The 21,547-nt window shown below is 43.2% G+C and overlaps 1 protein-coding gene and 1 long non-coding RNA gene across 3 annotated transcripts in view; one reads left to right on the forward strand and one right to left on the reverse strand.

Moving 5' to 3' along the window:
• LOC138248829 (uncharacterized) overlaps positions 1-7,370 on the forward strand; it is a 72,817-nt gene extending 65,447 nt beyond the window's left edge. The window contains exons 2-3 of the long non-coding RNA XR_011194647.1: positions 4,344-4,382; positions 7,103-7,370. This is a non-coding gene — a long non-coding RNA (uncharacterized lncRNA). The remainder of the gene's footprint in view (positions 1-4,343; positions 4,383-7,102) is intronic.
• The window catches only part of TMEM39A (transmembrane protein 39A), a 169,031-nt gene that overhangs the window by 79,528 nt on the left and 67,956 nt on the right, over positions 1-21,547 (reverse strand). For both annotated transcript variants that reach the window (XM_069202767.1, XM_069202768.1), the window contains exon 2: positions 2,990-3,183. In XM_069202767.1, the coding sequence (XP_069058868.1) occupies positions 2,990-3,183 (194 nt within the window). The remainder of the gene's footprint in view (positions 1-2,989; positions 3,184-21,547) is intronic.

A 21,547-nucleotide genomic window follows, 5' to 3' on the forward strand; every position in this document is an offset into this window, starting at 1 on the left:
CAACTGAGTGTTTGTGTCCAGTGAAATCAATGTTGTACAACATTTAATTTTATTTAACTAAGTGTTTTTCTGTTTACACAGGCCTCTTTAGAAAGCTCTGCTGGTTTGGGAAATACAAGGAGCCCACAGTTTGGGCCATAAATCAGCTCTTGGAGAAAGCGTTATACAGTTCATCTACAATTCAATTAAAACCCTTATGGTTTCAGAAGTTTTTTAAAACAGCTCTCAGAGGTAAAAGCATCCTCAGATGTAAACATTTTATTAGTTACAAATAAAAATGAAACCAGAAAAGGATTGGATGAATTGGATTGCACTGTCATGAGAGTTTATTTTAAACATTTTTTTTCTACATACGAAACTGAAACCAGAAAGGTTTTGGATGAACTGTAGATGAACTATATAACCCTTTTGCCAAGAGCTGATTTATGGCCCAAGCTGTGGGCTTCTTTTATTTGCCAAACCAGCAGAGCTTTCCCCAGAGGCCTGTGTAAACAGAAAAACACATAGTTAAATAAAATGAAATGTTGTACAGCTTTGTATTCACTGGAAACAAACACACAGTTGCATTTCCTCTTCTCCCTCTTCACCCAGCACATGCAATGAGAAGGATGTTTTTCAGTGAAATGGAATGTAACTCTTCCTCATAATTCTGATTGGCTGTTGTCAACCAAACTGTGTGAAGGTGTGTTTCAGAAAACTAAAAAAGTGTTGGTCTGACTGAGGGATGAGGAATAGGGATGATACATGAGGAGTAGGGATTATGGCTGAGGCATGAGAAGTAGGAATGATGGAAGATGAATGTAAAGTAGGGATGAGAAGCAGGGATGAGAAGTAAGGATGATGTATGATGGATGAGAAGCAGGATTGATGAATAGTAGGGATGAGAAGTAGGGCTGATGAATGAGAAGGTGGGATTGGTTCATGATGGATGAGAAGTAGGGATGATGGTTGAGAAGTAAGGATGATGTATGATGGATGAGAAGTAGGGATGATGGATTAGAAGTAAGGGTGATGGAAGAGAAGCAGTGATGATAGATGAGAAGTAGGGATGGTGTATGATGGATGAGAAGCAGGGATGAGAAGTAGGGATGAGGAGTAAAGTATGAGGATGTCCTCAAATGAATGCTGTAGTAAGGAAGGGCGTCTGTGCATTAGTAGGTAGCAGAGCACCAACCTCCAGTTGGGGAAGAGGGTGCCTGGGGCTTCCAAATTTCCTACAATATTACCAGGCGGCCCAACTGTGCTTATGGTGGAATGGTCAAAGGTGTAATCCAAGTAACATTGGCTACTCATGGACCGTGTGGTTGCAGGAGTCCACTTATGGAAGGTCACGTTCCTGAATCGCTGACAACAGGTCTGGGGCCTCTATTCTTCCCAGGTTACCAGATCTGTGTTGAAGGCCTGGAACAGCAAAGCAGCCCGTACAGGTTTCTCTACATTCCCTTCTCCTCTGACGCCAATAGTGGGCAATACAGACTTCTTGTTGGGCCTAGACCAGGCAGCATTCCACCTATGGCAGCGGGTCAGCTGTCAATCTATTGCCCACTTCTTTGATGAAGACGTTCCTCTCTTCTTTGAATGACTGCGAGAGGACTTTGCGCTTCCGGAGACAGAAAGACTACGTTACCTACAGGTCATACACCGGCTTTCGCACCCCATGGTGCAAGTCGGGGACAACGACCTTTGGAAGCATTTGAGAAGTGGCTAATAACGAAAAACGCCTAGTCATGGAACTGTGCAGTATTTTATCACACACTTCTCCAATGCCTAAAACCCCAGGGCAGAAGTGCTGGGAACTCGAACTAGGCAGACAGCCAACTCACAAGGAATGGGACGAAGTGTACCACAGAGCTTGCCACCCAGCATTGCTAGTATTGAGACTGCCGCTAAGATCATCACCTACTGGTATCTTACACTCCCTTGCTTACATAAGGGTAACTCAGCACGCAGCACAGACTTTGGGGGCAATGTAGGTCACCGTGGACTTTACTCCACATACTCTGGGAATGCCCCAAGCTTGCACAATTTTGGGATGCAGTTCTAAATGACAAAGATACACATTTAGATTTGCACTTACTTTGATTCCCCGCCCACAATATCCTGGAACTTCTCAACATGCTCATCTTCCTGCTTAAATTTCGCAGAGGCTGTCACATTGGCCAGGTGCTGGGAGCAGCCCACCAGACTATTCTCGCGCATTGGGGTACCGCCACACTACCAACTCACCTAGGCTGGCTCCACTGCCTACGGCATGTGCTGGGCATGGAGAAGCTCACCTCAGTCTTGATGTCCCAAGGTGACTCCTACAGGGAACTTTGGCAACCATATATTACTCTCTTCTCCAAAGTACTCAGTGAATTGACATGTTGCAAATACCTGCGCTTGCTACGCATAACCGATATGTCTCCATCTACACAACTTGAGGGGGCCAGCAGGACAGACGCCACACCTGATGATTAGTGCCTTTCTCACACATTCGTACGCCGTGAGTACCCTGGGAGGAGGTAGGGGGAGGGGGCGGTAGGGAATTGTTGAGACTTTGTTGCACTGTGCTTTTTTGACTGTTCTCATAAACCATAATATGCTTGTTGTTGTTGGGTAATTATTCCTACTGCCCTGTGGCAGTAAAAATAGATTTGAACCATAAAATGATGCTTGAAAGTTCTAAATTGTAACGAAATTTCCAAAATGACAAAAGAGGCCTTCTAAAAGTAAAGGTGGACAGGGGCCCCTCAATTGCCAGTACTACATTCGCTTATCTCATCTTCGGACTGTCACCAGAGGACAACCATTCATTCATGCTACTTACCACCAATGACAGGGAGAAATGGGACGTCAAATGGTTTAATTTTCCATTTTGGACCACCATTTCTATGGTGCCTATTTAACATATGCTCCTTGAACAGTGACCCTACATGAATCCCTATCTTCAATCAATTCCTACAGAGTGAAGAGAAAGCTGGAAGCACAAAGCACGACAAGGTCTCACCTGTTTCTCAGCCCGGTGCCATTCCCACAGGTCCCGCCAACTAAAGTCTGGAGAGAAGGCAAAGCTGAACGGCTTAGCTGCTGCCGACTAGGACCCCTTCTTCCACCGGGCATGACCAGGAACCAATCCACTTCCAGTGCCACCAGTAGGCTCCTCCCCAGGACCCAGAAAGCAACCTCTAGACCTGACACGCTCTAAGGAAAGAAACATGCAAAACATTTCATGTTAATTTTGTAATATAATGAAGTTGATAGCAACAGAACACGTTTTTGTGCAATACAATGAAGTAAACTGCATTAAAAAAAAGGTCAGATGGCAACAATAAATCCGTTTCCAAGTAAAGGTTTGCAAACCTTGCAAAATTTCTAGTCATGGAGATGTATTAATAAAAAGCACAGACACAAGTAGAGGAGTATTAGGCTCCTTTTGAGTTTATCTCATTGATATGATTACACATAATAGTCTCAGCCTCATAAAACATGTGTCCCATGTCATTCTGAACTACAAAAAATAGACTGTCCCCATCATTGTCGCTCAAGGCAAGCCTACTTAAAGTCCATCCTAAGAAGTTCAAAATTAAACTATATGAAAGCAATGCACATTAAACTTGCAGGTCAAATCAAGCTAAAAACGTTATGCACATAGAACCCGGCAGTGAGAGACTGGTCAAAAAACATAAATTTTGAACACCTGTGAGAAGAACAGACCACATCAGGTACAGAAGTTTCTCGAAGGCTTTCAACACGCCACACAAAGCACTCCATAAAACGAGCCTCTTTCTAGCACTGAGGCAAATCACATACTTACACACCTAATCTATTGTCCTTCATTGATGACTACCGCCAACTAGCCACTGAAACTTCCACAAATGCCATCCAGCAAGGTGCTAGGTCATCACCACCTCCAAGACTGGAAGCCACGTTTTTTGTAAAGGTCACTGGGAATTCTCCTCTCACCCAAAAGACAGACTCAAAGGAATACATGGCTACTACCAGAGTTTTACTGCCATAAAGGGAAACTAAACCCACAAGCATGCGCATATTTAATAAACCAATTATGTGCTCAAATTACCTTCTTAGTGGACATTGTACTGTAATTTCTAAAACTGTTTTTTTTTCGAAATTAAAGAGCTTAACACAATTGTATATTTAACCATACAGAATTCCGGTAAGAAGCATATGAGGGCCTTGAGCGCATCATCCTATTCTCAATGTCACATCTGGTTTTGAGAAAATTCAGAGATTTAACTGACTAGTGAATGTATAACTATAACGAAATATATTTTTGTTAAAAGGTACTAAAAGCATCAAAATAGTAATGAAAACCAAAATACAGTTTTTTTTTTTTTATACAGGATGCACTGGGATCCGTACTTGAAGCATTCCCAGATATGGTAATAATGCTGGAATTATTCTTTGGTTCTTAAGATATCGAGTAATTGAAGACAGATTTCTATGTAGTCATATACCACTGAACTACTCTGTGCTCAAATTTCCATTTCTAAAAATACTAAATTACTTGTATCCAGTATGTCACCTGTTGTAATATTTCCAATGAAAAATATGGCTAATAATTGTTGGTATGGGAATGTCCATTGACTGTCGTGCTCCCCATCCGTTTATGACTCAACTGCGTGTGAAACTGGTATCTTGACTTTTTACACGTAAATATATTTACCAATTTTTCTATAGGCTCAATGGTCCTTATGATGTTAGAGAAGTTTAGACAAAACACATATGACACATTAGCAAGCAATCTGGACAGAAACAAATTTGGAGAAAAAGCAGGCGGAGCAACAGCTGGGTCTGGAAAGAGGAGGGTGAGGAGGGTAGCTGGAGGCGCAGGAACATTGGAGGCTGGAGAGAGAGAAGGGGAGAGGGGACTGGATGGATGGGTATGGAGACCAGTGACAAGAATCACGGTACATGGATTCACAGTGTTTAAGAGTTAACCTGAAGAACAGATCAGCAAGATGCAAGTGTAAATGGACATTTGAACCACAGACCTTAGTTACTGGAGACTGCATTAGGATCAGATTCCCGTGGAAATTTTTGAAGAGGTGAGCATTTAGAGCTTTTTTTTTTTTAAATAATAAGATGTTAATGATAATCACATCTGAAGGGAAAGAATTCCAGGGTGACGCAAGCATTGCTAGAGGAGGATTGTTTTAGAGCTTGGGGAGTACAGAATTTGTATGTGTCCAACAGGAGAGAATTCCTAATCCCGGTATGTCTCATGCCTCTGGAAATGTTCAAGGGGTCAACGAAAAGTCCACCAAGGTACAGGCCTTTCCCTGGTAATGCCAAGGTTTAGAACCTGATCTGCAACTTGGAGAGAAGCACCAGAGTGCCCTCTTATCATTGGGAGACTAGTGTCTTTGTCGTGGGTGGTGGACGTGAAGTGGTGGCAGCAGTTTACGTACTCCTGCTAATTATTATTTCTCCGGTTGAGTGAGGCCTACTGGCCGCACGCGAGCATCAAGTCAACTTCAATGTGGCACCCAGATGCTTCCACTGATACGCGTCTAGTGCGTATCTACATTGTGCATTTGTGACTCGAGGGGATAGTGAGACTGTGTGTGCAATACGAGTGTCTTTGGGACCAGTTTTAGATGGTAACTGGTTTTACCTAGGTACAAGCTGGGGGAGGGACAGTGGAAATGTACTGCTTGTATTCCGGTGGCAGGAGCCTCAGGCGCTGAAGTGAGGGGGGGTGGAGGCAGTGCTATCCTTAGAAACTCAATGAGGACCTTTTAGTAAGGGACTGTTGTTTAGATTTCTTGAGCACTGCTATTTGGGAGATTTTAGAAGGTAAGAAGATTCTGCAAGCAAGCATATCTTGATTAATTTTGATTGCTGTATGTGGGTTTTTTTTTTAACTGAAAGTGATTGAAAGTTTAATTTTGTAACTGAAGTGAAAATAGTCAAACAAAAATAATGTTTTTTTGTATTCTAAAGTCGGGACTTAAGATTCACGGTACTTAGTTTGAGCCAGTGGTTGCTGGTAAGGGGCAAAAGGCGCTCCTTTTCAGGGACCAGCACTTATTTTTCCTGATCCGGCATTTCCCGAGAGCAAGAAGAAAAAAAGATACAAAGAGGAAAGAAGGCAGAACAGAAAGACAGGGAAAAATTTAACAAATGGAGAATGCAGGAATCTGCAAGAGTGGGATAAAAGTTAAGGGGGAATCTGGTAGTGGATTAAGGAGGTATGACGTGGACTGAAGACTACGCAGCCTTGGTATTCAGTGCACTGACATTTATTAGCGCCGGACGCGGGCTTCTGAGCAGAGCATTGGGCACCAGCGCTCACTCTTTTACAAATTAAGTACTGAAGATTCAGTTTATTTTCTAGCCACACACAATTTATTCTAGATGATACCATAAGGCATGTAAGCTCCAGGAGCCCTGTATGCGATAAATAGCAACATAGTGGGTGGTCAGCGTGAACCACAAACCCATTAAGTCCTGTACAACCTGGGCTAATAGCTCACCACCTACATGTGAGATCTGCTGTTTATAGGCATTAAAAGTGGTCTGTTGCCTGGTACTCAGAATGATAGCTCAAAGCAAAACAAGGTATGGTCACCATTGCTAGGGCGGTAGCAGGAACAGAGTTCCCTCGCTGAATGTTTGGACCAACTCTTGCATTTAAGTGGAAATGAACTGCTGTCACGTTGTCTTTATGAAGTTGCTAAAACCTCTTAAGGTGGTTAAAAATTAGAGTACAGATCAACAGAAATACAAATACAATATCATGAAATAATGAAAAGCGTAATATATAAAGACAATTTACTTAACAAATCGGAAAGACATTAAAAAAACAAGGTATAGACCTTATTACAAGCGGTTATAAAAATAGGTATTTTCATCTTTGTGAATATTTGCATATTATTCCGTATAAACATATATCATAACATTAAATGAAATCAGAGAAGATTTATCTCCTAAAATTGCATGAACTAAAGCTCTAGAAAAGGTTTAAAAACATATATATACACCCAAAGCGTGTTTGATGGAGTAGTGTAAATAGACCTGTCTGCACAACAAGCATTGGTGATAATATTCTGTAAGAACATATAGCTTAAAAAGCATAACTATACTTATTTTGATATAGAACATGGAGAAAGAACATGGCTGAGGTCCTGAACAGAAGACAAGCAATATTGTCTGTCATATACGCCACATGACAGACAGCGGACAACGTTTCTTCTCCTGCCTCCGAAATAGTGGAGGACTTTCCTTCCCCTACCTCTCGGCAAGATCATGGAATGACCTCCCACCTGCGAACCACCTCCTCCCTTCTGGAACTCAGGAAAGGACTCAAGACCAGGCTGTTTGACTAAGCTAGGCAGCCACAATCAACGCCAGGATACCTTGTGGGCGACAAGTCGTGCTTTACAAATCCAGATTGATTGCTATATCATCTGGCCAAATTATTTATAGTGGTAAAGCATTAGTGTGACGATTCATTAAAAAAAAATCTCCTTGCATGTTCATTCAGTATTTTAAGTTAAAGGCAAAGTTGTTCGGTGCAGCTGTATTAGTAATTATGCTGCAAACAATAAATTCTATCATTTGAATAACCATTTTTTACGATACTTGATTTTGAAAACTTCTTTACCTGGGTTATATTCGTCTAATTTGTATAGCTTTCTGAATTAAAATCACACTACATCCAGATTTCTCGATAGCACAAATATCCATTGTCTATCTTATCACTGTTTCATGGTGTGCGCACCTTCCCTGCAGTATCAAAAAGCAACTTTCCCAATACCCACCTGTCACCATCCTGCCGCGTCACCTCTAGCTTAGCCGTAGTCAAGATACACGAATGACTCGTCTCCCAACCAATGAACTGCCACCGTGTAAAGGACACCCCGCTCTCTTTACATCCCATTCTCGCACTTGAGGGCAATGATTGGTGAGCTCATTCAATAACCTTTCCAGACACAGGGTGACTACTGCTTGGTGTTTACCATGGGACGTGGCTCTATCTACTCAGGACATATTTCCGCCCTTGGATTGTTTGCATCAGGCCACCGCGGTGGCAATCATTTACAACAGCAGCATTTACTGCAGATTAGGTCGCTAAGCACTCTATCGCCAGTCAGGAACCAGCCATGGCTGGTCACCGTGCCAAGTGATCAAGGCCATTGACTTAGCGCTGGGACACTACCTCAACTGGGCAAATGTTGCCACAATTACCTCACAAACCCTCCCTACTTTTGGTCAGGCAGAAACCAATGGAAGTGCAGAACTTGCTTGTAGTAAGAAGAACATCACTAGTCTCCTGTAACAATTGATCAGTAGTGAGCCCACCATGCCCCTGGTTGCACATGGCATTGCTAGTTTACTCCCTGCATTGCTTCCTCTTCACTTGGGACTCTGCAGGACAGTACTAGCAGGCAACAGAGGTCAGCTCCCACATTGCTTTTCCTAAGACCCGAAGCACTGTTTCAGACACAATTACATTACTACAAAAAGCTGGGCATGCAGGCAACATAGTGACTGTCCTGTGTGAGGTTCTCTCTCCTGCAAGAGGCAACTGTCCATCACCCGTTCCTTAAAATCATTTCTTTCCATATGACACCTCTGTGCCCGAGGTTAGTCCTACAACAAAATGCCCTCCTTGTGCATGCACAGGAAACAAGCATTTACAATGCAACGGGTCTCGCGTTTGCTCATGTTAGAGCTGATCGCGTTGTAAACTCTTAACCCGACTTTTCATCTATCGGGCAAAAGTGTATTTATGTACATAACCCAAAAAAGTGAAATCAAGTATGTAAAGCGCTCGACTTCTGCCAAGCGAGATCGCGCTCGTAAATTAGAGAAAAAGAAGTCCACGAGCCCAATGGACAACAGCGAGCCTCGCATGTTTTCTGTACTTGGTCGCTGCACTCGAGGAGGGCTTGCCACCGGAAAAGGCATGACATATGGGTGCCTTCGACTAATGAAAGCAAGCAGATTTTATTAGGGAAGCCCACGAACCAATAAAAAACACTGACGTGAAGTTGACAGGGCTCCGAGCCCTTTTCTAAATACAAAAGAGTCTCGCTGCGATACGCATGCGCGAGCAACGCAGGCTCGACCCTAAAAAGGAGAGCTGCACTTTAAAAACAGAATGTGTTTGTGTTTCTGATAATCTTTAAAAAAAAATTTAGCTTTGTAGAAACTATTACCTTATGTAGCACTGTGTTGGAAAATGCAATAAAAATCATACTTCAGCTAAACGGCACCCGCAAGCAGGTAGATGTTTGAAAGGTGCTGGGGGACATTTCACCCTCCCCCGGAGGGGACGGTGATCATGGTGTATGGAAAGATAAACAACTTTTCCCATAGAAATGGCCCGAGTACTGTGACTTGTTCAAATGTTTGTTCATCAATAGACCTGCCACTGTGCGCGTACAGTTCCCTCTCCAAACGTTGTACGAGACAGAGAGAGAGAGCGAGAGAGAGCGAGAGAGAGAGAGAGAGAGAGAGAGAGAGAGAGAGAGAGAGAGAGGAAGGGATAGAGAAGTGTATTTTTTCCTGATATCCTGTTCCAGTGCTTAGATATTCTACTATCATCTATACAGTGCATTATGATAGTTGAAATCCCGTTTAAATTTCGACTTGGTGGAAATGTTAGTGCATTTACCAACAAGGTGTATAAAATAAAACTGCATGTGCTCATTTTATTCAAGTACTCGTATTGATTTTTTTTTAGGTCGAAGAGGCAAGCGCTTTGACCGGTTGTAAGTCTTGTGGGCTTTTAACCACACCCGCCTCACGCCCATCACTTTCACTCGTTCATGGGCTTGCCTTTCAAAAATCCTACATCATCATTGGTAAATGCTTTACATTTGTCCATCCTTGGGGCGGTTTTGCTACCGCCTTGCAGACTTCCCCTGTTACATGGATAATTGCATGAATGCTGATACATTCGACTGCGAGAGGAACTTCTTTTTTCTTTTTGTGTCTCTCCTTCAACCTCATGGTGGCCGTGGCTCTTTGAATCGGTTCGCTTATGTCAACTGTTTTACTTTTAATTTTCAATTTAAGTGGCAAGAAAAGTCCAGTTAGGAATTTACAACACTAATAGCTCTAAGTTGAGCAAATGCAAGACCCACTGCGTTGCAAATGCTTGTTTCCACTTGCTCTTGCTGCCTTGACTCTGTAGCAGCTGGAATGGAAAACAAGCATTAAAAATCTACACTTTTACAAATCCTAGGAGAGCGGCCATTCTTTTTTTTGTTTGGAAAACAGTTTTTTATACCTATGTAATGTAGCCTGATGGATCAAGTATTGTAAGAAATAAAATAACCCCAAATGTAAGTAATACGATTATGGCAAGTAACCTTGTTACTCTATTAATGTGGATAGGCATTCAGCGGTTATATATGCTGATGTAATTCTTTGCTGATTGGGTAAGCTGTGGGTAACTTTACTGCATATATTATTCTTCATCTATATGGAAGGCCTAAAACGTAAATTCCATCCTTTTTATTTCTTTATTCCATACTACCTTTATCTCAGAAGTATGCTAAAACAACTTCAAACTTTTGGGGTTTTGTACTCACAATGGAGTTTTGGGGGTCAGCCAGACTGCTCGTCTACCTGATTCCATTCTACGATGCTCTACTCAACTCTAAACTAAGTCACTCAACTCTCCTTTATACCACTGCACTGTATGCCACTCTCACGCCACTCTCACGCCACTCTACGACACTCTAAGACACTCTACGACACTCTACGACACTCTACGACACTCTACGACACTCTACGACACTCTACGACACTCTACGACACTCTACGACACTCTACGACACGACAACACTGTAGTCCACGACTCTAGTCCACTCTACTCCACACCACTCTAGTCCACGACACTCAACACCACTCCACGCTGCATTACAACACCCCACTCTACTCTACCCCCCCACTGTACTCTACCCAACCTCAATTCACTCTACCCCACAATACTCTACTGCACCCCACTCTTCTCCACCCCAACCTACCCACCCTACTCTACTTCACTCTACACCACGCCACTCCACGCTGCTCCAATCTACTCTACACCACTCTAATCTACCCGACTCCATTCTACGCCACTCTACTCGCCTGTACCCTATGCCACTCAACTCTACACCACTCCACTCCAGGCTACTGCACAGCAAGGCACTACTCCACGACACACCATTCTACTCCACACTGCAGTACAACATGGGTAAAAGACTTGGCAAAGCCAATAGCTTTCACATAGATGATACCTATTGGCTTTGTCAACACTTGTTTCTATTGCTTTTCATTCTCTTATGTTCTTTTGTTGCATTGTTCTCAAACTCTATACCCTATTTGCTTGCAAATGTTTCAGTACGCTTGTTTCTATTGCTTTTCATTCTCTTATATTCTTTTGTTGCATTGTTCTCAAACTCTGCACCCTATTTGCTTGCAAATGTTTCACTATCTTACTCTGTAAATATTGTAATTGTTCCCACTTCTGCTTAAGTCCGATGAAGCGACATTTCAACTGATTTTTGTTGTGTGAAACATGTGCTGACTTGAGTTCTTCAAATTTGTTATATTGGTTTGCTGCCAACTCACTTGATGAAAATAATCTAAAAATAATTTATATTTTTCCCTCAAAACCTTTTTTATGGGATTCTTCCATGAATTACCATCAAAAGCCTCAAATCTGTCTGCATTTGTAGTTTTTTCTTGTAATGTTTGGAAGGTGGAGGGCTTTAAAATTTGGAGTCTTTAGGAGCAGGTCAGTCTTTGGGTCCTGGCATACAAGGTGGGACATGTGGAGGCAGCAGTCATAGAATAGGGGAAATTTGGGATGCACTGGACATGCTTACCCACAAGGACTACAGACAGACGATATAAAAGGTAGAGGATATCTGAGAAAAATTCAGCCTGAGGAGAGAGAGCATCCCTCTTTCTTAATACTGGTCCTGGAGAGGTCAGGGTACTGCGCAAATGGGAATTAACAATTCCTTCTCTTAGTATTTGGAGAATGTGTACAGAATACAGATGCTGATCAGGGATGGGGCATCACACAAGTTCTTAGAAGAGGTGCAACTGCCCAGACTTACTCTTAATGAAATAACTGAATTAGAATTAGATACCCTAAAATAATTACTTCTGGAAGCTCTATACATTGGGAAGGTGGTTGATCACCAACCTCCAAAATGTTACAAAGCCTTTGCAGAACAGCTCCCAGACACATTGTTGGAAGTTTATAATGAGCTGGACAACTAGGTCAATTACTAGAAACAATGAGAGAGAACATCATAATTATGATTTTGAAACCAAATAAAATCCAAACAGCACTGGGGTCCTCTAAGCCTTTATCTATAATGAATGGTGATACTTGCAAGATACTGCTTTAGGTGTGTCCTTGAGGCATGATATAGATAGGTTGACCATAGAAAGTGGTCCCCACTGCTATTTGGCCTGGCTGTCGAACCTTTGTTGATATAACTTTGAACATCACTGCACAACTAGAGCATAAACCCTGGGGACACAGTGCACAAGATTTCTATGTATTCTGATGGAACTTTGCAATAATCGGGGAAACCACAGGACTCAATTACTCAAATGCTATTTGAGTTGAAACACTTTAGGAAGGCGTCCCATCTATATAATAATAAATAAAGATAATAATAATAATAAAGATACACAGTCCTGCTTCCTCTGGCGGCTTAGGTTAAGAACTCCCTAATTGAGCTTCTCAATGTGGAACTGAGGTTGAAATTGGACAAGTTCTGATATTTGGGGATCAAATAGCCCACACTGTAGAACAGCAATACTCCTGCAACATGGGAAGGGTGCTATAGAATGTAAAATCGTCAACTAAGTTCTGGAATACACTCCCAGTGTCTACTATTGGTAGGATAACCATAGCAGAGATGGTGCTCCTCCCAAGATGCCTCCATATTGTGCAAAATGCTAAATGGACCTGACCAGCACTGGCCTGTTGCTGCCTAAGATGCTGAACCGCAGGATTCTCCTCCTGACCCAGAGTATGTTGCTAAAGGTAGCCCTGACTTGTTGGCGACAGAGCCTGAACTGCACTGGCGTGAAGGTCCCATATTCCCCAGAGTTGCGCTTGCTGGGCATACCTTATGGAGCCCCAGCCCATCCCTTAATGGTGGGTCAAATGCGGACCTGGATGGACACAGGGGTGACGACGCTGGGGGACTATCACGGGCTGGTATCCTACTGCCATTCGAGGAGCTCGCTGCAGCGACTTGAGTATCACTGTGGCAATTTCTCATCTATCGAACATTGGCGTTTGCTGTGAGGGAACTGTGGAGTACAGTGAACCCGGAGCCAGAGGTGCATAAAGTACTCCAGCTCTTACTGACAACGGTGGACGGTACTCACTTTGGATGCCCGGCTCAACAGGGATCTTAACGAGTTGAATCTGAGGACTCTGCAATCACTGAGAACCAAATGAGAGGCAACACTGAGAAGTGAGGTGACAGACGCAGAGTGGCGGTGGGTGCTGGTCCATCCACACACGGTGTCTCGCAACTCACACTTGAAGTACACTCAGTATAATTATGTGCATAGAACGTACTTAACCCCCATAAACTTAGGACAATTTACGGTGGGGAGCATGGAGGATGCCCCAAATGCAATGTAGCGGACACGGACTTTGACCACATGACATGGGAGTGCCATGGGGTGCAGCATTTCTGGTGCTGGGCTCTGGGAATATTGGAGGAGGTCCTGAACCGACCCCTAGCTCTGGACCCTTCTCTCAGTCTACTAGGGTTATACCCCAGGCCCATCTCCAGGAAAATTGGTAATAGGTTTTGGATCTAGCATTGGTACTTGCTAGGCGCAGGATAGCAATGGCTTGGAACTCTCACACAGGCCCGACACTGGTGGACTGGAAACGGGATGTCCGGAAATGGGCACAGACTGAGATGCGAGCATTGAAAAGGAATGAGGCACGTGGAGTGCGCGGGCAGCTCATTACACACCTATGGTCCAAGGTTTTAGGGATGTGGAAGAGGCAGGAGCAGGAGAACGGCCATGTACGACCTGATCAAGCCCTAACCCAATCCCTGAATGGATGGGAGCCCAAGAAGTGGACACACCCCATTCCGACAATGAAGACACCACCCTACACGAACACTGACCAGGGCTGATGGGTGGGAATTGCTGAGAATACACCACTGAGCAGTACCCCAATCGGACGCGCGGATAATAGACGCGTCCCACACCCAACTAGTAAGACCTTATCCCGTTGATGACAACTGTAAAATATAGAGATGATGACTTCCCCTACTAGGGACACCCACCACTCCTCAAGTAACCCTGCAAACCCCAGCAAAGAAATGTTCCTCAGGTGCTGTGTTAAATGTTATAGGTTTTGTGCGAAAGTTTGATTGGTGACACCAAGACTGTGCTAAGTAATAGATCTTAGACATGATGCCCCTAATGAAGTGATACAAGGGTATATGCATGCTGAATATCTCAAATGACCTCATTATGTGAACCTGAAACAGATTTGGACCCAGTGCGATAAATGCCAGAAGACAATACTACTACTGAATTCTATCTACGCCAAAAATTACATGCTATGCTTGTACTGATTACGAGAAGTAAAGATTTGAAAATGCCAATAAACAAAGTTTTTTTTAAAAATGATTGTATGCAGCATAAAAAGAAGATATGAAAAAGACACCCTTGAGAGCATGACAAGCATGGAATAATGACTTACCTGAACCCTTGGAAGACAGTGAGCGGGAAACAGTGTGCTCCATTGTAGAATAGAGCTAGCCCTGCTAGGTTCAAATCAGCACTCCTCCATTTCCAGCACCGCACCCATCTTACTCCTACAAGGCTGAACAGGGTAGTATATCTGATGTATAGAAGCCACCAGCATGCCAAAATCTGGCAGCTAGGACACTATATACATGTGACTTGGACATACATGGTTGTAGCTGAATACTGGAAGGCAATGGTGACGACAGTACTAGCTGCAACAAACATTAGCATAGAAACCTCTAGCAAACACTGTCTGCTAGGAATAACCCTTAAGCCCTCAAAGATGCAAATGTAACATAGCTTTACCGCGCTGGGGTTGTTCCTGGCGAGAAGCGGGATTGTGGTATATTTGTTGTCCCCTAGGAAAACACGCTGGAGTGGCCCTGCCTGAGGAGAGACGTACAAGGAAAATAAGTAGAGACGACAGTGTGGCTCATGCTTTAGAAATATGGACTGACCTGATAAGCACATTAAGAGAACATCCGCAGAGCGACAATGCCAACTGGTGCCCAGGAGGAGCCTTCCGCACGAAGAGAAAGTTCACCGTTGAAGATGACTGATGGGGGTGGGGGAGTGCAGTGCAGGAATGAATATATGGAAATGCATTAACTGGAGGCATTGTGTGCATCAATAGATGGAGCCATGCTCAGACACTCAATGGAATGAGCTGTCTACAGTGATTATAATTAAATAATAAACTTACTGAGCCGCACTGAGACACGTGGTCATGAATAAGCTATCACAGTAGAATTAGTTTTTTTCTGTTGAAAGCTGTGCTATTATTTATTTGACAAAAGGCAGATGAGAAAGAAGGATGTTTAAAAAAATAATCCTTAACGAGCCTTATGAAGAAACAATGCATTCTATCTTGGATGATGAAACTCCTAAATGAGTTTAGATTTAATGGTGTACGGAAAGTTCAGATCAGAAAGATGGGACACACTCTAGGGGTGCAATCAAAGACATCTTTTACTGGTGATGGCACCTGAAGTGAAATTGGCTAGGGGTATTTTTCAGGGCATGAAAGTTGGTAAGAAAGTCACAACTGTAAAGCATTGATAGAACACGACTGCCATTGAAAAGCAACCATCTGGGACTGCTATCAATGCTTTAGAAGGGTCTGGATGCTGCACATTGCAACCCTAAACCTTCCTAGTGCTGAACTTTCTTCGAGGATGCTTGATGGTTACAAAGAACCTGTATTGTTCCAGAGAAAGACATCTCTGGAAGCGAAGGAGCACTATCCAATGGGCATGAGATGGAAGTGTGAGACTCTGAATTATCCCGAACAGGAGCTCCTAAGGAGGTAGAGTGGAGTGCGAGATTTGGAGAAGAGTCGAAGGTATAAAGTTCCAATAACAAAGACTGACCGGAAAGAGACTTGAAAGTTATTCTTTTCACAACCAAGAACCAGCAAAGACTTGCAAAATGAAAGTTAAGCAGAATAAGAAGTGGGAGACCCAGGGAACGGTATGCAGCCGCCCTCCAAGGACAGTTTTTACTTCGGTCTCTACGAGGAGTGGACTGCATACTCAGTATGCCTAGAGGCATAAACTAAATTGCACAAAAAAGTCCAACCAGGCAGACAACTGTCTGGGATCGCTTGTCTCATGCAGAGGGCACAGGATCAGAGCTGCTCGAACCAGACTGGTGCTTTTGGAGTCGGGGCTAAAGTGATCTGCACGGTCAGCCTCCTTTTGTGATGACACATACGAGCATCTAAATTCATGGAACCTGCTGCCCTGGTCGTATCGCTCTGCAAGGCTGATCCCACTCTTTAAACATCTGCTGCACTCCCAATTCCTGCAGGGTCTTCCTTCGCAAAGGCCGCATTCCCTCGGAGACCATAAATTAAACACGAGAATTCACTTGTATGAACAGAATTAGTGACAAGCCTTCGCCAGTGGCCACCACTTGTTTCACAATCTGCTGCTTTCCGTGAGTCCTTCGACAAATACAGCATTTCCTCATTGTTTTACAGGCTTTCTTGCTCTCTCCATTTTGGCACACTGTGTGCTTACGGGGTTCCTCTTCCTTTGGGGTCAGTAATAGAGAAGCGCAGGTTTTTACACTCAAGAACCTCTCCCGGACCTACGGATTACATATTCACTTCACAAGCTGGTCCATTACTTTCTCTTCATCCTGGCTACAGCATCGGCAGGATGCCTTCCCAGGCCTAACCCATATCTACCACCAACTCGTTTGTACCTTCAGCTGTAAAAGGGAATTTGCAGCATTCCAGTACCAGATTTGTTTAAGGCCAACATGTCTTCCTAAAATCATTGATTTTTTCATAAATATGTTGTTTCTTCCTGTCTACTTGACTCTGTCCTTCCTCTGGCTGGTGCATAAAGAGAGAAGCCTTCTGCACCCAAACAGTCTATTAAGGATGTCAGCTTATGATCCTTTCAGAATGTTTACCCACAAGAAGCTACAACTTTAAAAGATGTATTTGTAGTGTTACTTTTGGATTAGTGGTTCTCCATGAGTTGGTAAGAAACTAGACAGGGAGGCCAGTTCTGCTTTGTTTCTCCTCCATTTACGTTTTACTCACAATTAGAACACAACAATATGCAAAGAAACAAATATTCTGGAAAAATCCTTAGATATTGTTCATGTTTAAATCATGTTGTCATGCTAAAATAAGTCTGCAACACAACTAAAAACTGGCAAGAATCTACATCCCGAGCCAGGAAAGTGCATCTAACCATTTAAAGGCAACCGTGCTATAAAGCGTTGCATGGCGGATATCAAAATCTGGCTATGTCCAAGAATGAAGCACCACAAACTGCTTTAATCAGTAATGAATGTCCTGCAATCACAGGCGGCCAATCACTGTCTGTTGTGATGCAATGGTTGGTCTGATACCCTCTTGGCAACTTGTTGCCTGATCCGATGCAAAGCATGCACCCCAGACATGCACAAGAGCTCTAAATTTATGATCGCAGAAGCCCTGCAGCTGGAGGCTCCTTGCTGCTGGATCAATTTTTCAAGGAGGCCCCAACCCTCATAGATCTTCTCCAAACATGCATGGTGCAATTCTGCCAATACAAACATTCTTATCTAGTGCACTCATATGAGCTCAAGTATGTTCACAATCATGCACCGTCAGGGTCTTTGAGCAGGAACCCAGTGCACAATATCTCATTGAAAGAAGGGTGCACACCAGTCACTATGCGTTAGCGTTCCCTCCTTGGTGCTCGAGTTCAAGATGTTCTCCCTATTTATCCACTTTGTTTCCACAAAGCATACCAATTAACTATCTAAAATCACTATTAACTATCGGAGGAGGGACTTCTCAAAGTTTTATTAGAAGTAACAAACGCATGCGACCAGTGCATCTGATCCAAGACTCAGCAGCAACTCATCATCAACCACCAAAACCTCTTGATATGTATCTCCAGTTTACTCCGATCACAGACACTTCCTCACTTCATGTATACAGAGTGTTCATTTGATTGACATTAAGAATTTCCAGTACTTTTATAATAGCCAGTTTCCATGGATGGTATATTTTGTGGATGTCCTGCATTCTAATGACCTCAGAGTTCTTCTCTCTGTGATGTTCTATCAGAATCCTGAGCACGAAGAACCTATGGGAATAAGAGGTCAGCTGTGGGAGATGGACTTATCTAATGCCTGGATAGGGACCTGGGGGGTTAGCAAACTTTATAACGTACATTACTACCAAGCCGTGATATTCACTGCTCATGTTTCCCGTCATTGAACCATCACTGCTTTCTTTGGAGGATCTTAATTGGCAAGAATGCCCTTTCTTCAAGCCTTGTGAAAAGAATGCATCTTTGACAACAGCCTAAAGCCTGATGCAACAACATGGGGGATTTTAAACCAAGATCTTCAACTTTTTTTCTGTCTAAGACTGATAACCCTCTTCCCTCCATGAAACTTATTTTTTATAAAGTTGGCAACCATATGATGTGTTTCAGGGTCACAAAGAGGCCTAAGAGTGCATTGTCTCTTATAGCCTTAGAACCCGCCGTAGCGGGCTCTACCGGCTATTAAAGGCCTGCTCCCGCGTTAAAACCCAAGCCGAAGGCAAGGGCCTTTAACAGGGGAGAGGGCCTTTAATAGCCGGCAGAGCCCGCTACGACAGGTTCTAAGGCTATTAGAACATTCTGCCATTAGAGGGAAGAATGTTCTCAAAAATAAAACAAAGGCTTCACGGAACCGGAGGGGATTAAAATCCCCTCAGGCTTCGTGAGGCTTTGTTCACAGCTGTTGCTGTGAACAAAGAAGATTGGAATGTTGGCGCTCCGGGCTTTTACCAGCCAGTAAAAGCCCATGTAAAAGCCCGGAGCACTCCATTGTTTTCAATGGAGCTGCCAACATTCCAATGTTCTAATATATGCTAGTCAATCTTCAAATCGTATCCCTCTAGATTTGTGGTGGAGGTCCTCTTGCCCTGAAGATACCTATGTGTGTGCAACACAGAGAGAGGTGTAACTGCAGTAGGTGCAATTTTCAGCTCATCACAAGGAATCCCAGTGTTGGGGCCCAGAAGGAAGCTGATCTTATACCTCCGTCAGGGATGAAGGATGGTAAAAGCAGTAGTAAGGTATCAGTCTTTAGCATCAGTGACGGGAGCTGCTGCTGTTCGATTGGCACTAGGAGTACGTTCCCGAGTGCAGGAGCAGATTAAACTTTCCTGTTTGAAAGGCAGTTGGTCCTCAGCTAGCTTGGGGGCGAGGGGTGGGGGGGGGGATTTTCCTGCGTTAGCATGGCTGTGCATATCCTGTTAGTCGACTGATTTCCTTTAAATGCTGTATTTTGTTCCTCCATTATGTTTAAGAGGAAGAAATGGTTGGTGAAGGCTGTTTACGCAAGGATTTTCACTACCACTGGCTGCACAGTAATTTGCCTCTTTTTATTTGTATCTATTTGCAGGACAACAAAAAGACCATCACAACGAGAAATGTCGTACATAAGTTTTGTGGCACAAAGCTCGACAATTAACGCTTCAGAACAATGGTCCCCAAACTTTTGACCCCTGTGGACCCCCATTTAATCATTACTGGAACACGGGGACCCCAATGAATCACTATTAAAATCCGTGGATTCCCACTGAGTAGTTATGTGAAGCAGGAGACCCCGGGCCTAAGCATTTGCGATCATTTGAACCACAAAAGAGTACACAAAAAATACAGAAACAAGCATTTATTGAACAAATACCCCAAATTCTCAGACGAATATATGAAAAAACTCCAAATTTTAATGGGAGGTTGAACCTTTTCTAAATTCAATTGAGGCCGCTAGTCGTCCATACTATATTCTGTTTGATGCACATGCACTGCTCCCACTAATCAAAATGAGGACATTAACTCAATCTCTGGCCTCCGGTTTTAAATTTACAGATCATGTTAAAATGTTCAGATTTACATTTTGCTTTTTTTTTTTTTAAATGTATATAACCTTTGTTAATCTGCTAACATTATTCATTTCCTATGCAGTTGCCAACCCCTTGAGTAGGCTTTGCAGACCCCCTGGACCCCAGGCCACATGTGGGGAACCACTGCTTTAGAACATAAGAAGCAGGCTGGTGGTACCAGTGCACGTGAGTACCGATGGAAGACATTGAATGCATCAGCAGGACACTATTACAATATTAAATTTCACACAGTGCATTTGCAAGGGGGCACAACTGGTGGTGGGACAGGACTACGGGGGCAGGAGGTGACAAAAGCCACAAGCAGTCCTAAATGTGCAAAGAGACGACATGGCGCTCAGGTGAGTAGTGGGCGAGTCCGGGTGATGACCTTCAAGTAAATTAAAAGATCAAAACAAGAAGAATGCACAGGGAGGTTTGGGCACAACAAGGATATTTTTCGCTGAGCGAAGGCTGAGGTCTGGTACCCGGCAGAAATGTAGGCTGAAGAAGTTAAGAGACAGACCATTTATAGTTTTGAAAGTAGGACAAGAGGCTTGCACAAGCTTCTGTTTTTTGGCCGAAAATGATCCAACCTGTGTGAGGTAGAGGTGATTCCAGAAATATTAAGGTCTTGGGAGGTGAGCTGGATGATTTTATCCATAGGGGAGGACCCAAAAAAGCAAACGATGACCCAGAAAAGGGTAGTATTGAAAGGAATAATCAAGGGGTTGAGGACAGAGGGCTGCGGGACACCAGCTGGTAAGGGTCGGTGATGGGGTTGACCAGCACAGCAAGACTGGGAAAGTTCCATCGGAAAGCTGAGGGGGGATCCAGCCGAGTGATACTGCTTTGTGGAGCAGCAGTTGTGGGATATTTGTGTGATATTTGGCATCCAGATCTTAGTTCACAAAACTCACAAACTTCACATTTTCAGGTCTCTACAAATCACCTTTGTTACTAGGTGAAGAGTCAAATGACATGACAGTTGAGGGATTTATACTTAAATAAGTGTTGTCAAAAAACTATTTAAAAAGTATTGAGCCAAAATAGATGCCGTAATTATGGTGAAAAAGATAAGTCTTCTTTTTGACGTACAGAAGATGGGGTCATAGATTAAATGGGGTTTTATATACAGAATGTTACGTACAATGCATCATTTGTTGTAGAGATTCTACCAATCTGAGTTATTTTAGATCTAATTCGATAGGGACAAAAACTGGGCTTTTTATTATTAGATATATTACTTCTAGAGACATGGCTATTGTGTAGGACTGATAGCAATTTTATTGATATGTTATTGACTTATTTCAATAGTTATTTTTTTTTTAAACTTCTCTTTCCTCGTCTGCCTCCCTTCCCACACTCTTCTCAATTTTCACTTTGACTTCTCTTTAGCTTACTACTTTG

The sequence above is a fragment of the Pleurodeles waltl genome, chromosome 8, assembly GCF_031143425.1.
Source record: "Pleurodeles waltl isolate 20211129_DDA chromosome 8, aPleWal1.hap1.20221129, whole genome shotgun sequence".
Classification (NCBI taxonomy): domain Eukaryota; kingdom Metazoa; phylum Chordata; class Amphibia; order Caudata; family Salamandridae; genus Pleurodeles; species Pleurodeles waltl.